Genomic DNA, 25,193 nt, shown 5'->3' with positions numbered 1-25,193 from the left:
GGTGGCAGGTGCCTGTAGTCCCAGCTTATCTGGAGGCTGAGGCAGGAGAATTGCTTGAACCTGGGTGGTAGAGGTTGCAGTGAGCTGAGGTCGTCCCATTGCACTCCAGCCTGGGCAACAAGAGTGAAACTCCATCTGAAAACAAACAAACAAACAAACTAAAAACAAAAAAAGAAAACCACTTTTACCCCAAAAGCTATTGAAATTAAAAAAAATATTTATGGCTGGCCATGGTGGCACATGCCTGTAATCCCAGCACTTTGGGAGGCCAAGGCGGGAGGACTGTTTGAGCCCAGGAGTTCGAGACCAGCCTGGGCAACATGGCGAGACCCCATCTCTACAAACCAGAAAATTAGCCAGGCGTTGTGGCACGCATCTGTAATCCCAGTTACTAGGGAGGCTGAAGTGGGAGGATCTCTTGAGCCCAGGAGGTCGAGGCTGCAGTGAGCTGTGTTGGCGCCACTGCACTCCAGCCTGGGTGACAGAGAAAGCGAGTCCTGCCACAAAAATATTTATTAAAAAAAAGAGAAGAATAAAAAAGAAAAAAAAAAAGAAAAAGAAATAAACATCTGTTGAATCAACCAATGAAGGAGGGTGAAGTTCCACACAGCGCCCACCAGGCGCCGCTGTTCCCAAGCCTAGGCTCGCTCAGCGACTCCGCAGGGCGAATCTCAACTCCAGCCCCGCCTCAGGGTCGCATCTCACGTCTTCTCTTCCAATCTGCAGCGTGGCTCGGCCTCCTCCCTCATCGCAAGGCTCCCGCTCTGCCCCTGGAGTCCGGTCAACCCCGCAGCCACTTGCAGAAATTTTCCTATCAGCAGTTCTGACCACCTTCCTCCACTTCCTGTTGGGTTCCTGGGACAGGTTCATGATGACTCTTACCTCTGGGCCTTTGCTGCCCCCTCTGCCTGGAATGCCCTTTCATTAGAAAACTCATGTAGTACTTAGCTCCACTTCTTCCTGGGGGCATACCACTGAATTACTCCATGCCTCAGTTTCCCCTGATGCAGAGGCTGGACAGAGAGGCTTTGTCCAAGAATAGTTCAGGGCCAGGAATTAGAAAATCTGAAAGGCAATGGGGAGCCATAGAGGGTGTTTGAGCAGGAGAGTGTCCTCAGATGTAAGGAAGGACAGAGTCTCTTTCCCTTTGCCCCTGGATCTTTCTAGAAGGGATTAGGGGGTTGGAATGAGAGACTCTAGCTGTGGCCAGCTCAGACCCCACTTGCTGGGCTCCCAGGGGCTGGACAAGCAGGTCCCCCTCCCCCTGTACCCTCCTGGTGGGGCTGTTTGCTCTCCAGTGATGTCTCTGAGTCTGGGGCAGCCCACAGCACCTGCTCCCTTGGCAGACACAGGTGCGGGGACACCCCTGGAGGGAAAGCCACAAGCTGCAGGCTGGGGGCCGGGGTGTCACCTTTACGGAAGCGCCGGTGACTACCTTCACCGCGGGAGGTTCCACACGGCTGATGAGGCTCACGTGGGACTCACCGGGGAGACAGCGTCCAGAGCAGGTGAGGACGGCATGCAGGTGGATGACCAGCGGGGCTGGCCCATTCAGGGGCTGGAAGATACTCAGGGACCCCGCACCCAGCCGCCGCCCCCTGCCTATCTCAGGCCCTATCTCTGACTCTGTCTCCCCATCTCTGTCTCCTCCACCCTCTCAACTCTGTCCTTTCTCTCCGGCGCTGTCTCTCTCTGGGTCTTGTTCGCTGTCTCGGAGCTCTCCCTGCTCTGTCTCTTTCTCTCTCTGTGTCTCCCCATGTCTCTGTAGCTCTGGCCCTCTCTCTCCCTGGGTCTGTGGTTCAGGGGGGTCTCTGTCTCTGCCTGAATCTCTGTCTCTCTCTCTGTGTCTTTGCCTGTCCCTGTCTCTGCTGCCCCATCCAAGCCCTGCTCTCAGGGTGGGGAGAACAGGTTCTACCCTCTCTGAGGTTCTCCTCTCGCTCATCGGCTTCCTCTGACCTGGTCCCTAAGGGGGAGCACCAGGCACTGCCCAGGAAGGAGGAGGGAGCACCAGGCTGCAGACCCCCATGCGGCCTCCATCCGAGAAGGCCCTCCTGAGTTGCCTTCTCCCCACAGCCCGCCTTCTGCACAAAGCCAGTGTTCTCCCTGCAGCCCACATTCTCCCCACAGCCCGCCTTCTGCAGCCCACCTGCTCCTGCAGCCCACCTCCTCCCTGAAGCCCACCTCCTCCCTGAAGCCCACCTCCTCCCTGAAGCCCACTTTCTCCCACAGCCCACCTCCTCCCTGAAGCCCACCTCCTCCCTGAAGCCCACCTCCTCCCTGAAGCCCATCTCCTCCCTGAAGCCAACCTTCTCCCTGAAGCCCATCTTCTCCCGCAGCCCACCTTCTCCCTGAAGTCTACCTTCTCCCTGAAGCCCACCTCCTCCCTGAAGCCCATCTTCTCCCACAGCCCACCTCCTCCCTGAAGCCCATCTTCTCCCGCAGCCCACCTTCTCTCTGAAACCCACCTCCTTCCACAGCACACCTTCTCTCTGAAGCCCGCCTTCTCCTGCAGCCCATCTTCTCTCTGAAGCTCCCCTTCTCCCTGCTTGTTTTCCTACCTGGCTCCAACGTCTTGTCCTGCCTTTTTACTTCTACGGGTGCAGCCCCCGCCCCTGGCCCTGCTCCCCACACAGCACAGCTGCTGCCGCCCAGTGTTTCCCTGCTGCGCCCAGGCCTGTGCTAGGTGAATGGAAGAGCATGGCCGCCTTGCACCTCTGCAAAGCAGCTAATCCTGGGCCCCTATGGGTGGCGACACCTGTGCGTGTGTAGGGGGAACGAAGGCGGGTCTGGAGGTCTCCAGAGATGATGCCTGGTGGTCCACGGAGGGTCCGGCTGTCGTGCGGCGTAGGGGTGGTTATCTTGGGATCTGCTGTAGGGGAGGTGGGGGGTCCAGCTGGGCTCTGTGAATCTGGTGGTTAGGTGGGTCCAGTCGCCGTGCTGAGGGTCTTTGTCCTGGGGGTTGTCCGTGGTTGGCGTTTGACTATTGAGGGGATCCAGTTGTTGTAAAAATTTGGGGTGCAGTATTCTGGGGGCTCTGCTGTTGAAAGGAGTCTCGTTCCTGTGCCTGTCTGGGGTGGTTTTGTGGAGGGGGGCGGTTTTCGGCCCGGTGGGAGGTCTAAATCTGTGGAGATTGGCGATTGCTTATTTATTTATTTATTTATTTATTTATTTATTTATTTTCGGGATGGAGTCTCACTCTGTCCCCAGGCTGGAGTGCAGTGGTGCGATCTTGGCTCCCTGTAACCTCCGACTCCCTGGTTCAAGCGATTCTCCTGCCTCAGCCTCAAGAGTAGCTGGGACTACAGTCACGTGCCTCCGCACCCAGCTCATATATATATATATATATTTTTTTTTTTGTATTTTTAGTACAGATGGGGTTTCATCATGTTGGCCAGGATGGTCTTGATCTCCTGACCTCGTGATCCACCCGTCTCGGCCTCCCAAAGTACTGGGATTACAACGTGAGCCACTGCGCCGGCCTGGCGATTGCTTTTGTCTGCAGGGGGTCATTGGTGACTCTGGCTGCTGTGGGGTCCTGTTGCTTTAAGGTTGATGGTTATGGGAGCGTGACTGCTGTAAATTACAGTTGCTAAGGGGTTGGGAATATTTGTTGCAGGCAAGTTAGGGACACAGACCTCCAGCTGTTGTCTGCTGGAGCCTGATTGCTGTGTGTGGGATTGTAGTTAGTGGGTGAGTGACAGTCCTCTCTCACTGTAAATCTCTCTCCATCTCTGTCCCTCCACACCGTGCTTTTATTCAAAGATTTGTTGAGGAATCATTGAAATAATTACCATGAGGCCAGCGTCTGACTGCACCAGGTTTCTGGGGGGGCTCTCAGCCCTGCTCAGAGGGGCAGAGGAGGCAGGACACCCCTCATTTTCCCCACCACCTGTGATCGGCCCTGGGGGTGGGAATCACTGGTTCACATGAGCCTAAAGAACTACATGTTTGGGTCTCAGAGACCACACCCCATTCCGACGTTGTTCCCCAAACTTCCAGGCTGAGGCTGAGGGGCTGGGTGGGTTTGGCAGGACTGGGGGTATTGGGTGAGTGCAGCGATTCTCCCTGGTGAGGGAGGAGAACAGAGACGGTTACAGGCATTGGAAGAGAGGACCAGCCATGCAGATATCTGGCGGGAGCATTCCAGGTGGAGGGCACAGCCGGTGTGTGCAAAGGCCCTGAGGCAGGGCAGTGCCTGGTGTGTTGGAGGAAGAGCAAGGAGGCCTGTGTGCCTGAAATAGAATGATCGAGAGGTAGCAGGGTGATTTGGTGTTACAACCACCGCTTCCGAGCCAGGAGCTCCTGGTCCCAAGCCTATTTGGGATGCACATCTTCCTAACAGGCTTAGCTATGGGCACTTCCCCTACAGCAGGGGTTCTCCACCACGCCCTATTGTCATTTGGGTCCAGGCAGTCTTTTGTCTTGGGGGGCTGTGTTGTGCATTGTGGGATATTTAACAGCAGCCCTAGTCTCTACCCACCAGGTACCCGTAGCACCTCCCAGGTTGGGATAACAAAAAATATCTCCAGACATTGACAAATTTCCCCTGGGTTTAGAACCATTGTCCTAAAGCTGGAAGTGGGGCGGGGAGTGGGAGGCTGCCTGGCGGGACTGGGGTGGGATCTGCACAGGACAAGTGAGGATTTCTGGTGTGATCTTAAGTGAACAAGCTTCATTCTCCTCATCTATCAAATCGGAATCTGGGGTGATGAGAGGATTCAATTCATTCATTCAATCAACAAGTATTTATCAAGCACCTACTATATGCCAGTGAGGATACACCACGAAGAAGAAAGACAGGCAGTGGCATCATGAAAGAAAGAGAGATGTTAGTTGCTGGGCATAGTGGCTCATGCCTGTACTCCCAGCTATTCAGGAGGCTGAGGTGGGAGGATTGCTTGAGCCCAGGAGGTCGAGGCTGCAGTGAGCTATGATTGCACCACTGCACTCCAGCCTGGGTGACAGAGCAAGACCCTCTCTCTAAAAAAGTTTAAAGCCCAGGTGTGGTGCCTCATGCCTGTAATCCAAGCACTTTGGGAGGCCAAGGTGGGTGGATCACCTGAGGTCAGGAGTTCAAGACCAGCCTGGCCAACGTGGTAAAACCCTGTCTCCACTAAAAATACAAAAAATTAGCTGGGCGTGGTGGTGTGCATCTGTGATCCCAGCTACTCGGGAGGCTGAGGCAGGAGAATCACTTGCACCTGAGAAGGTGGAGATGGCTTTGAGCAGAGATCGCACCACTGTACTCCAGCCTGGCTGACAGAGTGAGACTCCTTCTGAAAAAAAAAAATAAATAAATAAATTTTTTTAAAGGAAAGAGACATGAATCAAATAATTACACAAATACCTGTAAAATCACAACAATACTAAATGCTGAGAAGCAGAGGCACCTGACAGTCTGGTAGGTTGGAGAGGGCTTCCCAGAGAATTTGTGATCAGAGGAGGGGGATAAGGGAACTAACTAGGGGAAGGGAGGAAGAGCGTTGCAGGCGCTGGGGCTGCAGGTGCTGAGGCCCTGTGGTGACTCGGAATGGCGGGAAGGCCAGTGTGGCTGGAGTAGGGCCGGATACGCTCCATCTGGATCTCCCAGGCCCTGTAGGTGGGGGAAGGGAGTGCAGTCTTGATCTGTTAAAGGTTTTAAGCAGGAAAGTGGCATAATCTGATTTGCATGGTGAAAAGATCCTTCCAGCAGATAGTGCCTGTAAAGTGCTTAGCTTAGGCAGTGTGAGGGACTCAGAAAGGACTTGGATGACGCCAGCGGGTATTTTGGGGACCCAGAGGGGTCACAGGCTCCAGTTCGTGCCCTCTGAGTCCCCAGGGATGAAGCTCTGGCCTGTTTCCAGGAGCCCATGGCATATTCCAGGCTTGGGAAGAATGTCCCTGTTTTCAGCATAGTTTCAGAGATGGGGGAGGGACGGCCACCTCTAGGGTGGTGGGGGGAGGGCTCCAAGGGCCGGAAGACACTTCTTTCAGTGAACTCCCGGGCCCATTTCACAGAAGGGCGACTGAGGCCCTGGGGCCTCATGAGCCCCCAGTCCTGACCTACAATACCGGCCACTGCCCCGTAGGAGGTCCCAGAGGAGCTGCGTCTTGGCATCGAAGGCGCTTTTGGGACCTGCTCACAGTTCAGGCCACATCTCAGGCTTGGCAGGGTAGGCTCTGGGCTCCAGTTGCTCAGGCAGCAAACCCAGCTGTGTGACCCTGGGCAAGTTGGTGCACCTCTCTGGGCCTCCAGGGAAAAAAGAGATGTGGGGCCTCCCAGGGGTGTTGTGAGAATTAAACAACATTGTCTACACTCATTCAACAAACAGTTAGTAAGCACCTACTGTGTGTCAGGTGCTGTTCTGGGCACTGGGGACATAGACGGGGAACGGTCTCTGTTCTCGGGGGCTGGTGTTGGGCAGAGACATACACCAAGCAAATACACCATCGCTAATGATAAAGTAAGGAAGTTCATCCACGTCTCAGATGACAGGATTTTCCTTGCTTTTCAAGGCTAAGTAGTATTGAATTGCATATACATATCACATTTCCTTCCCTCCCTGCCTCCCTCCCTCCTTCCTTCCTTCCTTCCTTCCTTCCTTCCTTCCTTCCTTCCTTCCTTTCCTTCTTTTCCTTCCTTCCCTCCCTCCCTTTTTAATTTTTTTTTTTTTTTTTGAGATGGAGTTTCACTATTGTTGCCCAGGCTGGAGTTCGATGCTGCAATCTCGGCTCACTGCAACCTCCACCTCCCGGGTTCAAGCGATTGTCTTGCCTCACCCTCCCTAGTAGCTGGGATTACAGGTGCCCCCCACCTGTAATTACAGGCACCCGCCACCATGCCTGGTTAATTTTTTTGTATTTTTAGTAGAGACAGGGTTTCACCATATTGGCCAGGCTGGTCTTGATCACTTGACCTCAGGTTACCCACCCTCCTCAGCCTCCCAAAGTACTGGGATTACAGGCATGAGCCACTGCACCTGCCCTCCTTCCTTCTTCCCTCCCTCCTTTCTTGCTTTCTTTCCCTCCCTTTCCTTATCCCTTTCCCTTTCCCTTCCCTTCCCTTCTTCCTCCCTCCCTCCCTTCCCTTCCCCCCTCCTTCCCTTCCCTCCCCCTAGCTCTCTCCTTCCTTCCTCCCTCCCTCCTTTCATCCTTCCTTCCCTCCCTCCCTCCCTTCTTTCTTCCTTTTTCTGTTCCCTTCTCTCTCTCTCTCTTTTTTTTTTTTTTTTTTTTTGCTTTCTTCCTTTGTTTTGCTCTGTCACCCAGGCTGCAGTGCAGTGGTGCAATCATAGCTCACTGCAGCCTCGACTTCCTGGGTTCAAGCAATCCTCCCACCTCAGCCTCCCAAGTAGTTGGAACTACAGGCATGCACCACCACGCCTGGCTAGTTTTTGTATTTTTTGTAGAGATGGGTTTCGCCCAGGCTTATACCACATTTTCTTTATCACTTCATCCATCCATGGTCACTTAAGTTGCTTCCATATCTGTGCTATTGTGAATAGTACCTGGAGTGCTGGTACCTCTTCAACTGATTTCAGTAAGTGTATGAGATGATGGGTTTGTTAATGAGCTTGGTTTAATCATTCCGCATGGTACACATACATCACATCATACTGCACAAATATCCGCAATTATTATTTGTCAATAAAAAACAAGAAACCAGGACACAGTGGCTCATGCCTGTAATCGCAACACTTCAGGAGGCCGAGGAGGGTGGATCATTTGAGGTCAGGAGTTCGAGACCAGTTCGAGTGAAACCTTGTCTCGACTAAAAATACAAAAATTAACCGGGCACGGTGGTGTGCGTCTGTAATCCCAGCTACCCTGGAGGCTGAGGCAGGAGAATCACTTGAACCCAGAGGTTGCTGTGAGCAGAGATCGCACCACTGTACTCCAGCCTGGGCGACAGAGTGAAATTCTGTCTCAAAAAACAAACAAACAAAAGATACAGTAAAATAGGCCAGGCAAGATGGCTCACACCTATAATCCCAGTGCTTTTGGGAAACTGAGGCAGGAGGATCCACTGAGGCCAGGAATTGGAGAGCAGCCTGGGCAACGTAGCAAGACCCAGTCTCCACAAAATAAAAATTAAAAAAACTGGCCAGGTGTGGTGGCACATGCCTGTAGTCCCGGCTACTTGGAAGGCTGAGATGGGAGGATTGCTTGAACACAGGAGGTTGAGGCTGCAATGAGCCATGATTGCATCACTACACTCAGGCCTGGGTGACAGAGCAAGACCCTGTCTCAAAAAAAAAAAAAAAAAAAAAAAGGTGAAAAGATAAAGGAGGGGGAGTGAAAGTGTCTGGAATAAGCAGAATGAGGAGAGAAAGTGAGTGTGTGTGTGTGAGTGTGTGAGTGTATAAGTGTGTGACTGTGTGAATGTGTGGGTGGCTGTTTAGCTTGGGGGTCGGGGAGGCCTTGCTGAGGAGGTGACATTGGAGGAGAAAGACCTAAAGGAGGTGAGGGAGGAGCGATGTGAGTGTCTGGGGAACAGCATTCCTGGCACAGGGAACAGCCTGTGCAAAGGCCCTGAGGCAGGACTGCAATGGGCTGTTGGAGGAACAGGGAGGCGGCCCATGTGACTGGAGTGGAGTGAGTGAGTGTGGGAGGGGAGGTTGCAGTTGTCCAGTTGCGTGAGGAGGAGAGTGCAAGAGAGGTGGCAGGTGGAAGGATCTTAGATGAAATTTTCCTTTTCTTTCTTTCTTTCGTTTTTTTTTTTTTTTTTTTTGAGATGGAGTCTCACTCTGTTGCCAGACTAGTGTGCAGTGGCATGATCTTGGCTTGCTGCAACCTCTGCCTCCCGGGTTCAAGCAATTCTCCTGCCTCAGCTTCCTGAGTAGCTGGGATTACAGGCGCCTGCCACCACGCCCATCTAGTTTTTGTATTTTTAGTAGAGATGGGATTTTACTGTGTTGGCCAGGCTGGTCTTGAATTCCCGACCTCATGATCTGTCTGCCTCCCAAAGTGCTGGGATTACAGGTGTGAACCACCGTGCCTGGCCTAAATTTTTCTTTTCTTTTCTTTGTTTTCTTTTTCTTTCTTTCTTTCTTTCTTTCTTTCTTTCTTTCTTTCTTTCTTTCTTTCTTTCTTTCTTTCTTTCTTTCTTTCCTTTCTTTCTTTCTTTCTTTTCTTTCTTTTTCTTTCCTTCTTTCCTTCTTTCTTTCTTCCTTTCTTCCTTTCTTTCCTTTCTTTCCTTTCTCTCTCTCTCTCTCTCTTTCTTTCTCTCTCTCTGTCTCTTTCTTTCTTTCTTTTTTGAGACAGGGTCTCACTTTGTTGCCAGGGCTGGAGTGCAGTGGTGAGATTATAGCTCACTGCAACTTTGACCTCCTGGGCTCAAGCAATCCTCTCGTCTCAGCCTCCCAAGTAGCTGGGACTACAGGCATGTGTCACCATGCCTGGCTTTTTTTTTTTTTGAGATGAGGTCTTGCTATGTTGCTCAGGCTGGTCTTCAACTCCTGGCCCTAAGTCATCCTCTAGTCTTGGCCTTCCAAAGTGCTGGGATTACAGGCATGATCCACTGTGCCTGGCCTCTATGACAATTTTTGAAGGTGAAGCCAGTAGTTTCCTGACTTGGGCTCAGATTTGGGGGTGAGAGAAAAAGAGGAGCAGAGGACAAAAGTAGGGGTTTGGGCCTGAGCACTTGCAGGGCTGGTGGCGGTGGGGGATGGAACTGCCATGAACTGAGATGGGGAAGGTGGAGGGGGAGCTGGTGGTGGGGAACATCACTCGCTGGGTTTTGGCCATGTTGAGTATTTGATGCTCGCGGGAGGTAAATGTCCCACGAGTGCTGAGTTTGGGGCAAAGCCAGCCAGGAGTCACAATCTCGTGGGCTCAGCATAGAATTAAGGTGTGCCGTGTGTGTGTGTGTGTGTGTGTGTGTGTGTGTAGGTGTGTGTGTGTGTTGTGGGGGGTACTTGGTGGCTTGAGTGGGGTCCAGCCACCTGCTCTGGGGAATGTAGGGACTCAGGTGCCTGGAAGAGAGACCCTCCTGGCTGGAGTTTTAATGGGAACTGGGGCTTGGCCTGGAATGGACGCGGGGTGCCTCTGAGCTTCCTTCCTTTGGTGCTGTGTGGTGGCCGGGGCCAGTGCCCTGCAGAGAGGAAAAGACAGAACCTGAGGGCCCCGTTGGGCCAGAGGCTGAGGGCTCCAAGCCCGAGATGAATTTCGCTGGGAGTGAGTTTCAGGAATTGAATTTCCACTGCACGGCACCCATTGCATGACACAGTCCTGACGTCACATCGGACCCCGTGAGCCCTGGGGAGCCTCCCTTGGAGCTCGGGTGTCCGAGAACTGAATATCTGTTATGTTGGTGAACAACGTATGTACCGGATTACCTGTTCAGCCTTTGCCGCAAACCTGTGCCCATTTGACAGTTGAAAGAACTGAGGCTCAGGAAGGAGAAGAGGAGTCACTTGTCCAAGTGTGTCGTTGGCAGAGCAGGGACTGGGTCCTTGGCCTCACTGGCTCTGGACACCCCTGCCCACCCCCACTTCCTGCCCATCAGCCTGTTCCTGGCACGCGGGACCCTAGATGGGCTTGTGGGCTGGGCACAGGAGATACCAACGGCTTCCGGCCTCTTTCCCCGAGGCTCAGGAGGGGCCAGGGGAGGGGGAGGGCGGGCCACGGGTCCCAGCGTGCCTTGCATTTTCCCCTTGAAAACTGAGTTCCCACAGAATCGTCTCGGTTTTAGAGATCGGTTTCGCTGGGGGCTTTTATGAGGCAGGGGCTCCATCAGATTGAGAATGCAGGGCCCCGAGGTTCCACCGGGCTCCCTGAACCCCATGAATATGTGGTCCTTCCGAGAAACCTGGGCTGGGCTGCCCAGGGCCGTGGGAACAGCCTCTGTGGGTCCCTGGTTCTCCTTGGGCAGACTTTTGAGTCAGAGGAAAGCCAGCTTCGGGAGGAAAGCAACTCCTTCATCTCAGGCCCCCCGAGTTTGGGCAGGAGGGGTGGAGAAGGCAGAGAGCTGGACCTGGAGAAGTAGTCTCCCTGCTTGCACACCTCCTGTGACGGGCAGCTCATTACCTATCAAGGCAACCTTGCTTAGTGAGCTGGAATTCCTACAAAATCCTTTCAGATGCTGGTTCAAAACTGCGCCTTCATCCCCCTCTCTGTGGTCCTTACTTCGCTTTCTGGACCACATAGAGCGCACTCCCTTCTGGAAATATCTCACACCTCTTATATTTATTCGACTGTCTGTTCAGGAGATCTGTGGACACAGGGCCAGACCCAGAGAGATTGCTGCAGCAATGGTGGAATCTCACTGGGTCCTGGGAACCTAGGAGGTGCTTCTGGCCTATCTGAGAGGAATCAATCTGGTGGGCTTCCTGAAGGAGGTAGCATCTAAGCTGTGTCTTAAAGGACAAATACGATTTGGCTTAGGGAAGAGGTGAGGGAATAATGCTTCAGGCAGAAGAAACATTATGTGGAGGTGAGGGACCATTCTTTCATGTAGTAAAAAGTGGTCTACGTGGCTGGAGTGGTGTGTTTGAGGAGGGCTAAGGGGGTACTAAGGTCAGAAAAGGAATAGAGAAAAGCCTGGAGCAGTGACCCAGGTAGGAGAAAAATAATACCCTCATTCTTCAAACAAGGTATGAGTCCAAATTTGTTTTGTATTTCTTAAACTTTTTTTTTTTTTTTTTTGAGAGATGGGGTCTTGCTATGTTGCCCAGCCTGGTCTCCAACTCCTGGTTTCAAGTGATCCTCTCACCTCAGCCTCCCAAAGTGCTGGAATTACAGGCATGAGCCTTCATGCCTGGCTCATTTCACATTTCTCAATTACTTTGCCAGGAAGCAATGTATACCTTCTGGGTACACAAGGGCCCATCTTACTGCGTCCTTGCTAGCATTAGGTTTTATCATTTTAAAAAAATCTTTGCCAATTTTGGCAGGAAAAATTGGTATCTCATGTAAATGAAAACAAATGAGTATTTCCCTGTAAGTGACATGCCTAAACAATTTCTCCAGATGTGCGTTGGCCTCGCAAATGCTACATTTTGCCTGAGTGTTAAGAAATCTTACACCCACTGGAGAGTTTGCAGTCATTTTTAGCTCCTCTCTTAGAGCAAAAGAAAAGCTTGTGGGCTACCCTCTGGCCACATGGGTGGGGAATTTGTGAGGCAACCTCCTACCTTCTCCTTTGATTCATCTTTTCTTTTTCTCACCTTTTTTTTTTTTTTGTCCTTTCAAAGTTTTAAACTTCTCTCTCCTCTGTTGGCCTCTGAGTCTCCTAGTAACTGTAGCTTCATCTTCATCTGGGGTGTCTTTGGGCTTGAAAAAGAGGGTGGGCAAACCACAGGAAGACTCCCCAAGTCTTCATAGGAGACTATGCTGATATGTTGAGTATCTTAATCTTATTATTATTGTTGAGACAGGGTGTCACTCCTAGCATCCAGGCGGGAGCGCAGTGGTGCCTTCACAGCTCATTGCAACCTTGACCTCCTGGGTTCAAGCAACCTCCTGCTTCATTATTTTTTATTTTTTGTAGAGACAAGGTCTCACTATGTTGCAGAGGCTGGTCTTGAACTCCTAGGCTCAAGCGATCCACCTGTCTCAGCCTCCCAAAGTGCTGAGATGTCAGGTGTGTGCCACCGTGCCCAGCCTATGCCAGGTATCTTATATCTTATAGACACAGCTTTCCATTTTAATTCTCACGACATCTGCATATGATGATAACCTTAAACCCATTTTATAGATGAGGAGCTGAGGCTTAGAGAGGTTAAGTCACTAAGTTAGTATCCCATGGCCAATATTGGCTGTTTCTCTTAGTTTCACTCAATTAACTACTCTTTTGACATTAAGATATTATTATATTCTCATTTAGGAAGAGAGGGTAGGCCATTTCTCTCTCTCTTTCTGTCAATCTCTCTCTCTTTTTTTTGAGACAGAGTCTCACTCTATTGCCCAGGCTGGAGTGCAGTGGTGTGATCACAGTTCACTGCAGCCTCGACCTCCCCAGGCTCGGGTGATCCTCCCACCTCAGCTTCCCAAGTAGCTGGGACCAGAGGCCCACACCACCATGCCCGGCTAATTTTTGAAAACTTTCTTTCTTTTCTTTTTTTTTTTTTTTTTGTAGAGACAGGGTTTCGTCACATTGCCCAGGCTGGTCTCGGACTCTAAGTTCAAGTGATCCTCCCGCCTTGGCCTCCCAAAGTGTTGGCATTACAGGTGTGAGCCACCGCGCTTGGCTGTTGGCCATTTCTCTCTACCTACTGTCCAACCCTGCCTTGTCAGGGGATGGAAGCCCCATTCCTCATCAGGGAGAGACTGTGGAGTCCAGCTCAGCACCAGCCTTACAATGCAAGGAAAGAAAAGAAAACAGGAAAGAGGGAGGGGAAACCACAAACAGCCCTTAGAGAGCCACAAGTGGCCCCAGGGCTCAGTTCCTGAGTTAGACCTCAGTTCTGGGCTGCTAAATTCTGAGCTCCAAGTTCTAGTTCCATCTCTGCCACTAAAACCCCATATGATCTTGAGAAATTCTTTACCAGCTTTGGGTCTCAGTTTTTCCATTTACAAGTCGACCCATCTCTTGGATTTTCTAGGAACTGCAGTCATCCCTTGATATCTGGGGAGGAATTCGTTCTGGAGTCTCCCTTGGATATTAAAATCCATGGATGCTCAAGTTTCTGATCTAACATGGTGTAATATTTGCATATAACCTATGCATATCCTCCCAAATATTTATTTATTTATTTATTTATTTATTTATATTTTTATTTTTTGGGACGGGGTCTCGCTCTATTGCTCAGGCTGGAGTGCAGTGGTACGATCTTGGCTCACTGCAACCTCCGCCTCTTGGGTTCAAATGATTCTTCTGCCTCAGCCTCCCAAGTAGCTGGGATTACAGGTGTCCACCACCACACCCAGCTAATTTTTGTATTTTTAGTACAGACGAGGTTTCGCCATGTTGGCCAGGCTAGTCTCGAACACCTGACCTCAAGTGATCTGCCCACCTTGGCCTCCCAAAGTACTGGGATTATAGGCGTGAGCCACGGTGTTCCACCCTCCCATATACTTTAAATCATCTCTAGATTACTTATGATAACTAGTACAGTGCAAATGCTCTGTAAATAGTTGTTATACTATATGTGTATTTTTTATTTTATTTTTATGTATGTATGTATGCATTTATTTATTTTTTGAGACAGAGTCTTGCTCTGTCACCCAGGCTGGAGTGCAGTGGCATGATCTCGACTTATTGCAGCCTCCACCTCCCAGGCTCAAGTGATTCTCATGCTTCAGCCTCTCCAGTAGCTGGGATTACAGGCATGTGCCACCACACCCAGTTAATTTTTGTATTTTTAGTAGAGACAGGGTTTTACCATGTTGGCTAGACTGGTCTCCAGCTCCTGGCCTCAAGTGATCTGCCTGCCTTGGCCTCCCAAAGTGCTGGGATTATAGGCCTGAGCGACTGTGCCCAGCATATATTTATAAAATTTTAAATTTGCATTATTTTTATTGTTGTTTTGTTATTTTTTTCAAATACTGTATTTTCAATCTGCAGTTGGTTGAATCCATGGATGTGGAACTTGAGGATACAGAGGAATGATGGTATACTTTTCACATCTGAGCTCTAACTGGTTCTTTTTATATCTACCTGTTTTTGTTTCATAACCTCCTGTTCTTGTTTGACAGTTGTCATTCCTTCCTTTATCTTTCTGAGTCACCTAACATATTCATTGTATAGCTCTTTCAAGATTAAGCTGATATTTTCTATTTCCTCAGATGCAATCAAGATGTAATATCTTCTAGTTGGGGTTTGTGGGAATTTCATGAAGTGGCCACAGATTCATTATCTTCTTCAGGTTATTTCTCCCTGCTCTGGGACTTCTGCAAGTGTATGCTTTTGACCTTATATATTAGGGGACTCTGCACTTCCATGCCTGGGAGACTTTTATCCTTGTCATTGGGCACCTCTGCTTTGGTCTCTGGTTCAAGTTAGCATTTTCCCACCATTTCTCAGTGTCTGGGAGGAATGGGGAGGTTTTGGTGTGTATTTGGTCTTGAATGGATGGTCATTTTGCCATCTGTAAATGGATACAGTTGTGTTGGGTAATGTCTGAAGGTTCTCAGAGATATTTTCAACACAGATAGTACAGAGTGTGGCAGAAGTCCAGTGAGAGAGGATTCTTTTTTTTTTTTTTTAAGATGGAGTCTCACTCTGTCACCCAGACTGGAGTGCAGTAGTGCAATCTCGGCTCACTACAACCTCCATCTCCAGGCTCAAGTGATTCTGCCTCAGCCTCCCGAGTAGCTGGGACTACAGGCATGCACTACCGTGTCCGGCTAATTTTTGTATTTTTTAGTAGAGACAGGGTTTCGCCACGTTGGCGAGGTTGGTGTCGAACTCCCCACTTCAGGTGATCTGCGCACCTCAGCCTCCCAAAGTGCTGGGATTACAAGCATGAACCAGCACGCCTGGCCAAAAGAGGATTCTAACAACAACAAATGAAAAATAGCTATGTGGGTTATTTATTATTATCAGGTACCAGCTCTTAACACATCTTACCTTTTCTATTCCTTATACAACCAATGAGGTAGGTACTACTATTATTTCCCTTTTGCAGATGAGACATTGGAAGCTCATAGAGGTGACCTGACTTGCCCAGGCACTCTTAGCTAGGGCAGGGGAAAATTCGAACCCAGTTAAAGTACGTATTCTTAATCCTGCCTACTCCATTGCATCCTGACAGCATGGATGCTAATCTCAGCCTTGCTGTATTGTTAACTCTGTGGTTTCTTGACCCTTTTGTTCCTCTGTGGAAACCAACCTCTACTCTTCAGAGGTGCTATGCATACTCAAAACTGTGCCCTCACTGAAACAAGTGAAAGCATCTGGGGATGTTTAACCTGGTACATTAGGAAAGGTTTGGGTACTGGATCCCGTTTTACCTGGATTCTGGCTGTATGACCTCAGGCAGGTCACTTGACCTCTCGGAGCTTTGCTTTCCTCATCTGTCAAATCAGGATGATAGCTATGCTTTACTTTCCTCTCTGGGTAGTGGTGAGCGAAAAGTGAGATGTTGCATGTACCTGGCATACAGTAGGTGCTCAATGCACAAGAACTGTTTTCCCTGGAGGAGAGCAGGCTGGTGTGGGAATAGGGAAATGTCAGTGTCAATTCCTCAAACCTCCAAAGGGTTCTAGGGTCCAGAGGAAGGGGAGATTCTCCACGGACATAAGGGAAGAATGAATTCTAGCAGGGATGGGTCCAGCAAAGGTGGCTTCTAGCTCTACTCCAGGAAAACTTTTTGGACCACGAGAGCTCACCTAGTCTGACAGGTGACTTTTTTTTTCTTTTTCTTTTTTTTCTTTTTTTTTTTTGAGATGGAGTCTCGCTCTGTCACCCAGGCTGGAGTGCAGTGGCCGGATCTCAGCTCACTGCAAGCTCCGCCTCCCGGGTTTACACCATTCTCCTGCCTCAGCCTCCTGAGTAGCTGGGACTATAGGCAGGCGCCCACCACCTTGCCTGGCTAGTTTTTTGTATTTTTTTAGTAGAGATGGGGTTTCACCGTGTTAGCCAGGATGGTCTTGATCTCCTGACCTCATGATCCGCCTGTCTCGGCCTCCCAAAGTGCTGGGATTACAGGCTTGAGCCACCGTGCCCGACCTCTTTTTTTTTTTTTTGAGACAGGGTCTGACTCTGATGCCCAGGCTGGAGTGCAGTGGTACATCACAGGTCACTGCAGCCTTGACTTCCTGAGCTCAGGTGATTCTCCCACTTAAGCCTCCTGGGTAGCTGGGACTACAGGTAGAAACCACCACACCTGGCTAATTTTTGTATTTTTTGTAGAGACATGGTTTCGCCATGTTGCCCAGGCTGGTCTTGAACTCCTAGGCTCAAATGATCCACCTACCTTGGCCTCCCAAAGTGTTGGGATTGTGGGTGTGAGCCATTGCACCCGGCCCCATATTTTTAAAAATAAACCATTAAACATATGAATATTTTGGGAATGAACCAATAAATGCATGAATAGTTGAATAAATTAAAGAATGAGTGAAATGTGAGTGAGTGAATGAATGAATGAGCAGATGAAATAATACTCAAAAGGCAGGGGCCATGAGAGTGGAATACAGAGTCTGATTGGGTCCTTTCTTTCCCAAAGGGGTGGGTGCCGGAGACCTTCTAGGAGTTCTTGCTGGTTTGGGTGACTATAGAATCCTGCAAGACTTTTACTGTATATTTTCTGAGCCCAGTCAAGATTTTCAGACATGGCCAGGCGCGGTGGCTCACGCCTGTAATTTCAGCACTTTGGGAGGCTAAGGCAGGCGGATCACCTGAGGTCAGGAGTTTGAGACCAGCCTGGCCAACATGGCAAAACCCCGTGTCTACTAAAAATACAAAAATTAGCCAGGCGTGGTGGCGAGTGCCTGCAATCCCAGATACTTGGGAGGCTGAGGCAGGAGAATGGCTTGAACCCGGGAGGCGGAGGTTGCAGTGAGCTGAGATTGCACCACTGCACTGCAGCCTGTGTGACAGAGCGAGACTCCGTCTCAAAAAAAAAAAAACAAACAAAAAAAAGATTTCCAGACATGGGAACCTCTTGTACACATGAACAGGCCACATGGTGTGGCAGAACATTCTCTCTAGTGACTTTAGAGGGGGATGAGCTCCCTGTTACAGAAGAGGACCAAGTAGAGCTTTGATTGTCACTGGTCAAGGCAGCTGCGGAGGCTGCTGGGCTGGGTGGGACTGGCCTGCCATGGGGCCGTCTCTGAGGCAGACCCTTTTCCTGTTTCTTCATCCCCCTCCGGCCACTTTGCAAGGAGTGTTGCCTGTCTTGCCACCCTCCGTTAGCACTTCCTCTGCGACCACAGGAAGGCCCAGCCCAGCTCTTACTGTGTTTTCTCTAAATAAACTCGGGCAGCAGAACTATCAGCTGCCTCATCTCCCTCTGGGTTCCTGTGGAGGTGTAGGGGGCGGTGGTTAGGGGGGTTCAGGCCAAGCCACAGACAGGAGGGACTCAGACCACACTGATAACAAATTTTCCTCTATCTCAGTCGTGTGGCCTGAGAGCTGACTGCTCAGAGTGACTCTGGCCTGTCCTTTCTTTATGTGACTACCAGCCCACACTCACTTCTCTTCCTTGGGCATTGCCGATTCTGGTGTGGCTCTTGGGGACCCCTGGGCTGTGTTCCTCTTCCTTTCCAGCCCAGCTGTGGTCATCTCAGGACTTGCCTACCACTTCTGTCTTCTCTCCTAGAGCCAAGGTGGTACTTTCTAGATGCTGGCCTCAGAGCTCTGCGATGTGCTGTGCACCTCTACACAGATGTTCATCAATTCCTGGGCTCTGGTCAACATCCCTTGAATTTGGAATGGTTGTTGGGACACCCTCTGATGCCCCCCACCAAGACAGGGCCAGGAAGGTGGCAGGGGAATTCTGTGGCTAGTGGGGGACCCCGAGTGAGGGCTTGTCTGGGGCTCAGGTGAGCTGTCTGGGCAGTGGAAGACCCAGGCCCAGACCCAGGGGAGAGAGGACCCACACTGTCATAGGTTCTACGCTTTGAGTATTCCTTCCTCTGCTCATTCATTCATTTACCCACACTTCACTCAATTTTAATTTATTCAAATATCCATGCACTTATTAGTTCATTCCAAAAAAATTCATGCATTTATCAGTTCATTCAAAAAACTCCATGCATGTATTAGTTCATGCCAAAAAATCCATGCATTTATTAGTCCATTCAAAAATATTCATGCATTTATTCGTTCATTCAAAAAATATTTATGCATTGAATAGTTTATTCCAAAAAATATTCATATATTTATTAGTTTATTCCGATAAACACTCATGCAGGACCTTCCTTCTTCATTCCCGATTCTGCGCTGGAGGTGGAGGTGAATTGAGGAACATGTGAGCAGTTTTCAGGAGTCTAAGATGCTTATACTTTCATAAGCACACCCCAGAGGCTTTTAAGCAGAGGATAAATGGAATTTTAAAAAGGCGCCTCTGGGCTCATGGTGGGTTTGCGGGGGACAAGGATGGAGGCTGGTGGGGGTCCAGGTGGGACAGAAAATGCTCGGGCTGGGACCAGGGCTGTCGGGAGTGGAGAGAGGGGTAGATGCAACAGTGGAGGATGCATTAGTGGGAGGCGGCATGAATGGGGCCAGGGGAGAAGGATTTGAGGGGTGTCAGTGGCAGCTTTGGGGCCAGGGTTGGTGGTGGTACTCACGATGCTGGGAGAAGAATGCTGCTTAATTTTGGAATCTCTGACTGTCCCTGGGCCAGCCACTTAACTTTTCCTGAGCCTCAGCTGCATGGTCTGTAAGTGGGGGTGATATGCTCCTGATAGGGGTATGGTAGCCCTAGGTGTCTGTAAGGGCTCAGGGAACTTGGAAACCTGAGCAGGGTTATGTTATTAGCCTGGCTGCTGGGAACAAAGCTCGGAGACAGCTGCAGGAAATTGCAAACCCAGGGTGTCCCACCTGGCACTTGTGGACCAGAGTCCACCTAATTGCAGCTGCTTCCCCAGCCCATGTGATGTGGGCAGGTGTGGAGCTGCCTACCACTACAGCAAGTGGCAACAGGTGGAGAGATGGCCCAGATGTCTTTCGGCTTCAGAGTGGGTCCTGGACTTGGGTGCTGGAGTCTCCCCAGTGAGTAGGATTTCTCAGAGGAGTACCCGGGCATGGGTCCTGGAGTCCCTCCTGTGACTTGGGGTCCTGGGCGTGAGTGCTGGAGACCTTCCAGTAACTAGGAGTTCTTGTTGACTTGGGCGACTGCAGAACCCCACAAGGCATTGATTGATTGATTGATTGAGACAGAATCTTACTCTGTCGCCCAGGCTGGAGTGCAGTGGCGCGATCTCGGCTTACTGCAACTTCCGCCTCCTGGATTCAAGTGATTCTCCTGTTTCAGCCTCCTGAGTAGCTGGGACTACAGGCACGTGCCACCTTGCCTGGCTAATGTTTTGTATGTTTAGTAGAGACAGGGTTTCACCGTGTTAGCCAGGATGGTCTCGCTCTCCTGACCTTGTGATCCGCCTGCCTTGGCCTCCCAAAGTGCAGGGATTACAGGCACGAGCCACCGTGCGTGGCCTTATTTTTTACTCTCCAAGCCCAACCAAGATTTCCAGACATGGCGGCCTCCTGAGCACATGGGCAGGTCACATGGTGTGACAGAACAGACTCACACATTAGACAGATTTGAGTTTAAATCCTAGTCCTGCCACTGACTTACTGTGTGATGTGAGCAGATGAAAGAGCTTCTCTAGACATATTTTCTTCTTTATTATAATTTCACTCGACCTTTCCATGAGACTGGGAGATTTGTGAAGGCTGGGAGGCAGTTTGATTTTCTTCTTTTGTCTACCTTACAACCTGGCACAGTGAATGAATGAATAAATATGGACCTCAAATTGTTTTGTGAAGTATAATAAGCATTTCTTGGGCAAATAAATTTGAAAGCCTCTAAGTCAAACAAAACTAAACTTTTTTTTTTGTTTGTTTTGCAGGACTTCTCAGAGCCTTCAATGTACTTTGTGATTCTCCTAACCTACCTAAGGAATAAGGTATGCAATATTTCTCAAACATTTTTGCATTCTCTTTTTGAGGGCACGCCATCATTGGCACTGGGGTTCCTAGGAACATACTTTGGGAAATGTGCACTTAGGATCATTATCAGAGTTCCTAGGAATGTTGCTATTTGGCTGGTTGTATATTCCTTTATCCTCTGTCAAACATGACCTGAATTATGTCACATAACCATGTAGCCACAGAAGCTAAGGCCAAGGGCTTTAGTGAAGAATAAAAGACTAAATTAGAATGTTGGGGAAGAAGAACTTATACTCCCAATTTAGGAAAGTTGTTACAATTTATCTGAAAACTCAACACTGAGTTTCTGCCGGAGCAAACAGAAAAATGTGGTGTGTTTTCATGGTTTCTTGGGTGGGAGTTCAGCAAGGGGGTTAAATGCTCTCCAGCTGTGAACAAGGTTGTTTTCATTCATGTGTTCATTCATGAATTCATTAATTCATTCAACAAGTGTTTATTTACCACCTACTATTTACAAGCACAAGGCGAGGTACCAGGGATACCACAGTAGACAAAAAAAAAGACATACACGTGCCCTTATGGAGATGACAGTCATCGGTTTTCAGAACAAAGATGATCGATTTTCAGCCCTCCGTGCCCCTTCTTTCCTGAAGTTTGTCCTGAATTTTTAGACAGAATCCTTCCACCTTGCTGTGGTTTTTCTCTGCACCTGTTTTGTATCCGAATCACAGAAGGTAATGACATCCCCCAGGTGGTTGGTAGAACCCAGATCTTTGTGTTAGAATCTTCATGAAAACCAATGTGAGAAACTAGGCTGAGGCAAAGGAGCTATATAAGGAGTCCCATCCTTGCTATATCTCTGGGACACTGGGCATCTTTTCTGGGCTCTGCCCTAGGAGTTGGGAATCTAATACCTTTGACTTTTTTCTCTGCCCTCAATTACCAACACTCTAATTCTTCAACACTAGGCACATGGGAATTGCATTTTGTTTTCATACCTGGGCAACAAAGTGAGACCATGTCCCTGCAGAAAATTTAAAAATAGCTGAGCATAATGGCATATACCTGTAGTCCCAGCTACTTGGGAAGCTGAGGCATGGTGATTGCCTGAGCCCAACACCAGTTCAAGGCTGCAGTGAACTATGATCCCATCACTGCACTCCAGCTTGGGTGACAGAGTGAGACCCTGCCTCTAAAAAAATGGCTTTTTTGTTGGTTGGATGAATGAATGGACCTATGGATGAATATACAGATGAATGAATGGATTTGTAGAAGAGCGACTGACACATAGGAGGGATATTTGGATGAATGAAAGAATGGAGGAATAGACAGGTGGATGGTTGAGACCAACGAATGAATATGTGGATGAAAAGGTACCTAGTGAAGGCACAATATGATTTTAAAAAATGAATCTATCAGTGAATCAATGGACGTTTGGATGGATGGATGAATGAGTAAGTGGTAGATGTGATGGAGAGTTGCACAATGAAATGGGGAGATGGGTTTGAGTGAATGGATGGTGAGTGAGTGAATGAATAGGTAAATGGATAGATGGTGAGTTGGGTAGAGGGATGGACAAATGGACAGTTGAGTGAATGGGTGAGTGATTGGATTATCCGATGAATGGGTGGGTAGTTGGATGGATGGATGGGCAGGTAAAAAATGCTGGCCACAAATTGAAGCGATCTTGGGGTATAATCTGGGCACAGTTTAGGTGAATAGCAGCTTATTTTTTGATCTCGACTTGGCTCTGTTTACCTCCATGGATACATAGTCTCTATTTCTAGGTTCAGTCATCCTTCTGTCTCCCTCTGGGTTTCCAAGAATCTTACCTTGGAACTCCAGCTGAACTGAGCCCTGGGCTTGTCTACTGACCTTCTCAACGGTAAGGAGAAAACCCCAGAAGAGCATGTGTTCTTCTGAGGGTACAGGGTTGAACCAGCTCTTCATGATGACTGTGGTCTGCTCTTAAGCCTTTCTAGCGGTTTCTTGTTTTGTGGCCTCACCCAATCTTCATTGGGCATCAAACCAATGCAGATCAAACCTTGGTCTCCAGCTCAGTTCCAACTCCACCTGTCCCTTCCGTGGGTGATGGTGGAGAAACAGGATAAATTAGAGAAAGGGGTCATCCAGGTCCACCTCCTGCCTTTACTCCAAGATCTCTTTCCTCTTTCCCAGGTTCTCCAAGCAGCCATGGATGTGGGTTTCTTGGGCCTGTCAGATGTGTCTCAGAGTCATAGCAAGACCTTGTGGGGGGCTCGGGGCAGGGGCCCCACCATACGTCGCCAGCGGGAGTTCATGCCAGAAGAGAAGAAGGACACAGTTTACTGGGAGAAGCGGAGAAAGAACAATGAGGCAGCCAAGAGATCCAGGGAAAAGCGACGTCTCAATGATGCAGCCATTGAGGGCAGGTTGGCTGCACTGATGGAGGAGAATGCCCTGCTCAGGGGTGAGCTGAAGGCGCTCAAGCTTCGCTTTGGCCTCCTGCCCCTGACTGGTGGGCCCCGGGCCTTGCCCCTGCAGGCCCTGCTATGGGAAGCCCCCTGGACTGGGGACCCCCGGCCTGGGGCTGAAGCACTGTCATCCTTGTCTGGCTCTCACAATTGCCTTTTAAGGCCATGTTCCCTGGATGCTGGGATTCCAGGATGTCGGGGCTGCCTGCTGGCTCCCAGATGGACTGGCTTGGCCACTTCTCCTAGGTCCCCCCAAGAGTCTGCACCTCCTACCTTCAACAGAATTGACATGGCCTTGCAGACTGGCCTCCCACCTGCCCTCTTCAGCTGTCACCTCTTGGATGGGCATGTAGGGTCCAGACCAGAGCTCAGACCCTGCTGGGGGCTGTGGTCACCAATGCCCTCTGGATGCCGGGCTTCAGGGCCATCAGATGTGTTGCTGACATCCACTGCTGATCCCATGGGTCTGTCTCCTGGGGTGACTTGCCCTGTCCCAGGAAACAGTCATGAGGGTCTGGGTCAGCCCTCTCTGCCCCACAAACTGCGCATCAAATCCCGAGCCTCAGGCAGGGTACCTTGTGGCTGGGAGGGTGGTCAGGCCCCCCTCTGAGGGCTTCCTCTGGGAAGGGCTAGGCTTGCAAGGGAGTGTTTGGGGGCTGAATATAGGTTGGTCTGAGGGATGAGTAGCTTGGTCTTGATTAGCAATCTGGGAAGGCCTGTAGGAAGTAGGGGCACCCTGGCTTGGAGGGTCCACTTCACAGCTTCCATACCAGACCTCCTAGGGGAGGAGAGTGGGAGCCCATCTTGGATTCTACTATGGCTCTTGCCTTGCCCTAACATCTATGCTTTGGGTTGTCACTTTTCCCTTTCTTCCTCCTTTCCATTTATCCATTCTTCCCTACATCCATCCATCCATTCATCCATTCATCCTCATGTATTCATCCATTCATTCATTCATCAATCCTCATCCATCCATCCATTAGTCCCTCCATCCTTATCCATCCATCCATCCATCCATCCATCCATCCATCCACCCACCCATATATTCATCCATCCATCAATCCATCCATCCATTCCTTCCATCTATCCATTCATTAGTTTATCCATCCTCATCCATCCATCCATCCATCCATCCATCTATCCATCCTCCATTTATCCATGCATCTATTCTCATTCATCCATGCATTGGTTCTTCCTTCTTCCCTCTTTATATCTATCCATCCATCCTCACCCATCCCTCCATCCATCCATCTATCCATCCATCCATCCATCCATTCATTCATCCACCCATGCACCTGTCTATGCATGCATCCATCCATCCTCATCCACTCATCCACCTATCCTCACCTATCCATCCATCCACCCATTCTTTCTTGCTTCCATCCATTTTTCCATCCATCCACCTATCCATTCATCCATTCATCCATCCATTTATTCTTCTATCTATCCATCCATCCATCCATCCATCCATGCTCATCCATTCCCATTCATCCATCCATCCTGTCTTCCTTCCTTGCATCCACTCATCCTCATCCATTCACCCATCCATCTATCCATCCTCACCCATTCATCTACACATCCTTCCTTTCATCCATCCATCCATCTACTCACCCACCCATCCATCCTTTCATTCATTTATTCATTTAGTCACTCATTTATGTGCTAACTTGTTTATTCATTCATTCTCTTACTCATTAATTTTCTTATAATTCACTTGTCCCCTCACCGACACACTCATGATCTTTGGACCTTCTTTTTATGCCCAGTTAGTGACAAGTGAGAAGACACATTTCTGGCCTTGGGTTTCCTGTCCTGGGGTGGGGATGGGGGTTTGGGAAGAAACATACTGAAGACCAGACTGAAGGAGGAGGTAATGTCTAAGGTGTCTGAATCCCCCTTCTTGGTGTCCCCTGGGGGGCTTGCTTACCACCCAGTTTGAGGGTCAGACATATTGGCTTCCTCTGTGTCTTGGATCAGGGCCTCGAGCTGCTGGAACAGAAGCAACTGTGTGGGGGCGTCAATATCCTCTCTCTCCCTGGCTGCCCCCTGGCCCCTGAGAACCAGGTATACACACTCCCACCCAGGTGGAAGGGGTCATTCTGCAGGGAAGGTCTTCCAGGGACCTGGAGCCCAAGGATTTATGAAAACTCCCTCCTCAGTTTCTCACTCAGCCCCTCTCCCATTATTATTATTGTTATTACCTCAGGGATTTTGTTAGATTCTGGATGAAAATACTCAAACTCCAATCATGGGGAGAGCTCATGGGA

At 49.7% G+C, this 25,193-nt stretch overlaps 1 protein-coding gene across 2 annotated transcripts; it reads left to right on the top strand.

Annotated features, from left to right (window-relative positions):
• Positions 1-548: 548 nt before the first annotated feature.
• Positions 549-23,885, top strand: LOC116271699. Of its 2 annotated transcripts, XM_031659990.1 has the most exons (4): positions 549-1,508; positions 20,434-20,490; positions 22,261-22,358; positions 22,652-23,885. In XM_031659990.1, the coding sequence occupies exon 4, from the start codon at positions 22,667-22,669 to the stop codon at positions 23,534-23,536; it is 870 nt and encodes a 289-aa protein (XP_031515850.1). In that variant the 5' UTR covers positions 549-1,508; positions 20,434-20,490; positions 22,261-22,358; positions 22,652-22,666; the 3' UTR covers positions 23,537-23,885. The 2 variants fall into 2 exon arrangements, with proteins under 2 accessions (XP_031515850.1, XP_031515849.1); XM_031659989.1 differs by having other exon boundaries at positions 22,261-23,885.
• Positions 23,886-25,193: the final 1,308 nt, after the last annotated feature.

Source organism: Papio anubis, chromosome 20 (genome assembly GCF_008728515.1).
Source record: "Papio anubis isolate 15944 chromosome 20, Panubis1.0, whole genome shotgun sequence".
Classification (NCBI taxonomy): Eukaryota; Metazoa; Chordata; class Mammalia; order Primates; family Cercopithecidae; genus Papio; species Papio anubis.
The sequence above is the reverse complement of the archived record's forward strand: the minus strand, read 5'-3'. Positions and strand labels throughout refer to the sequence as shown.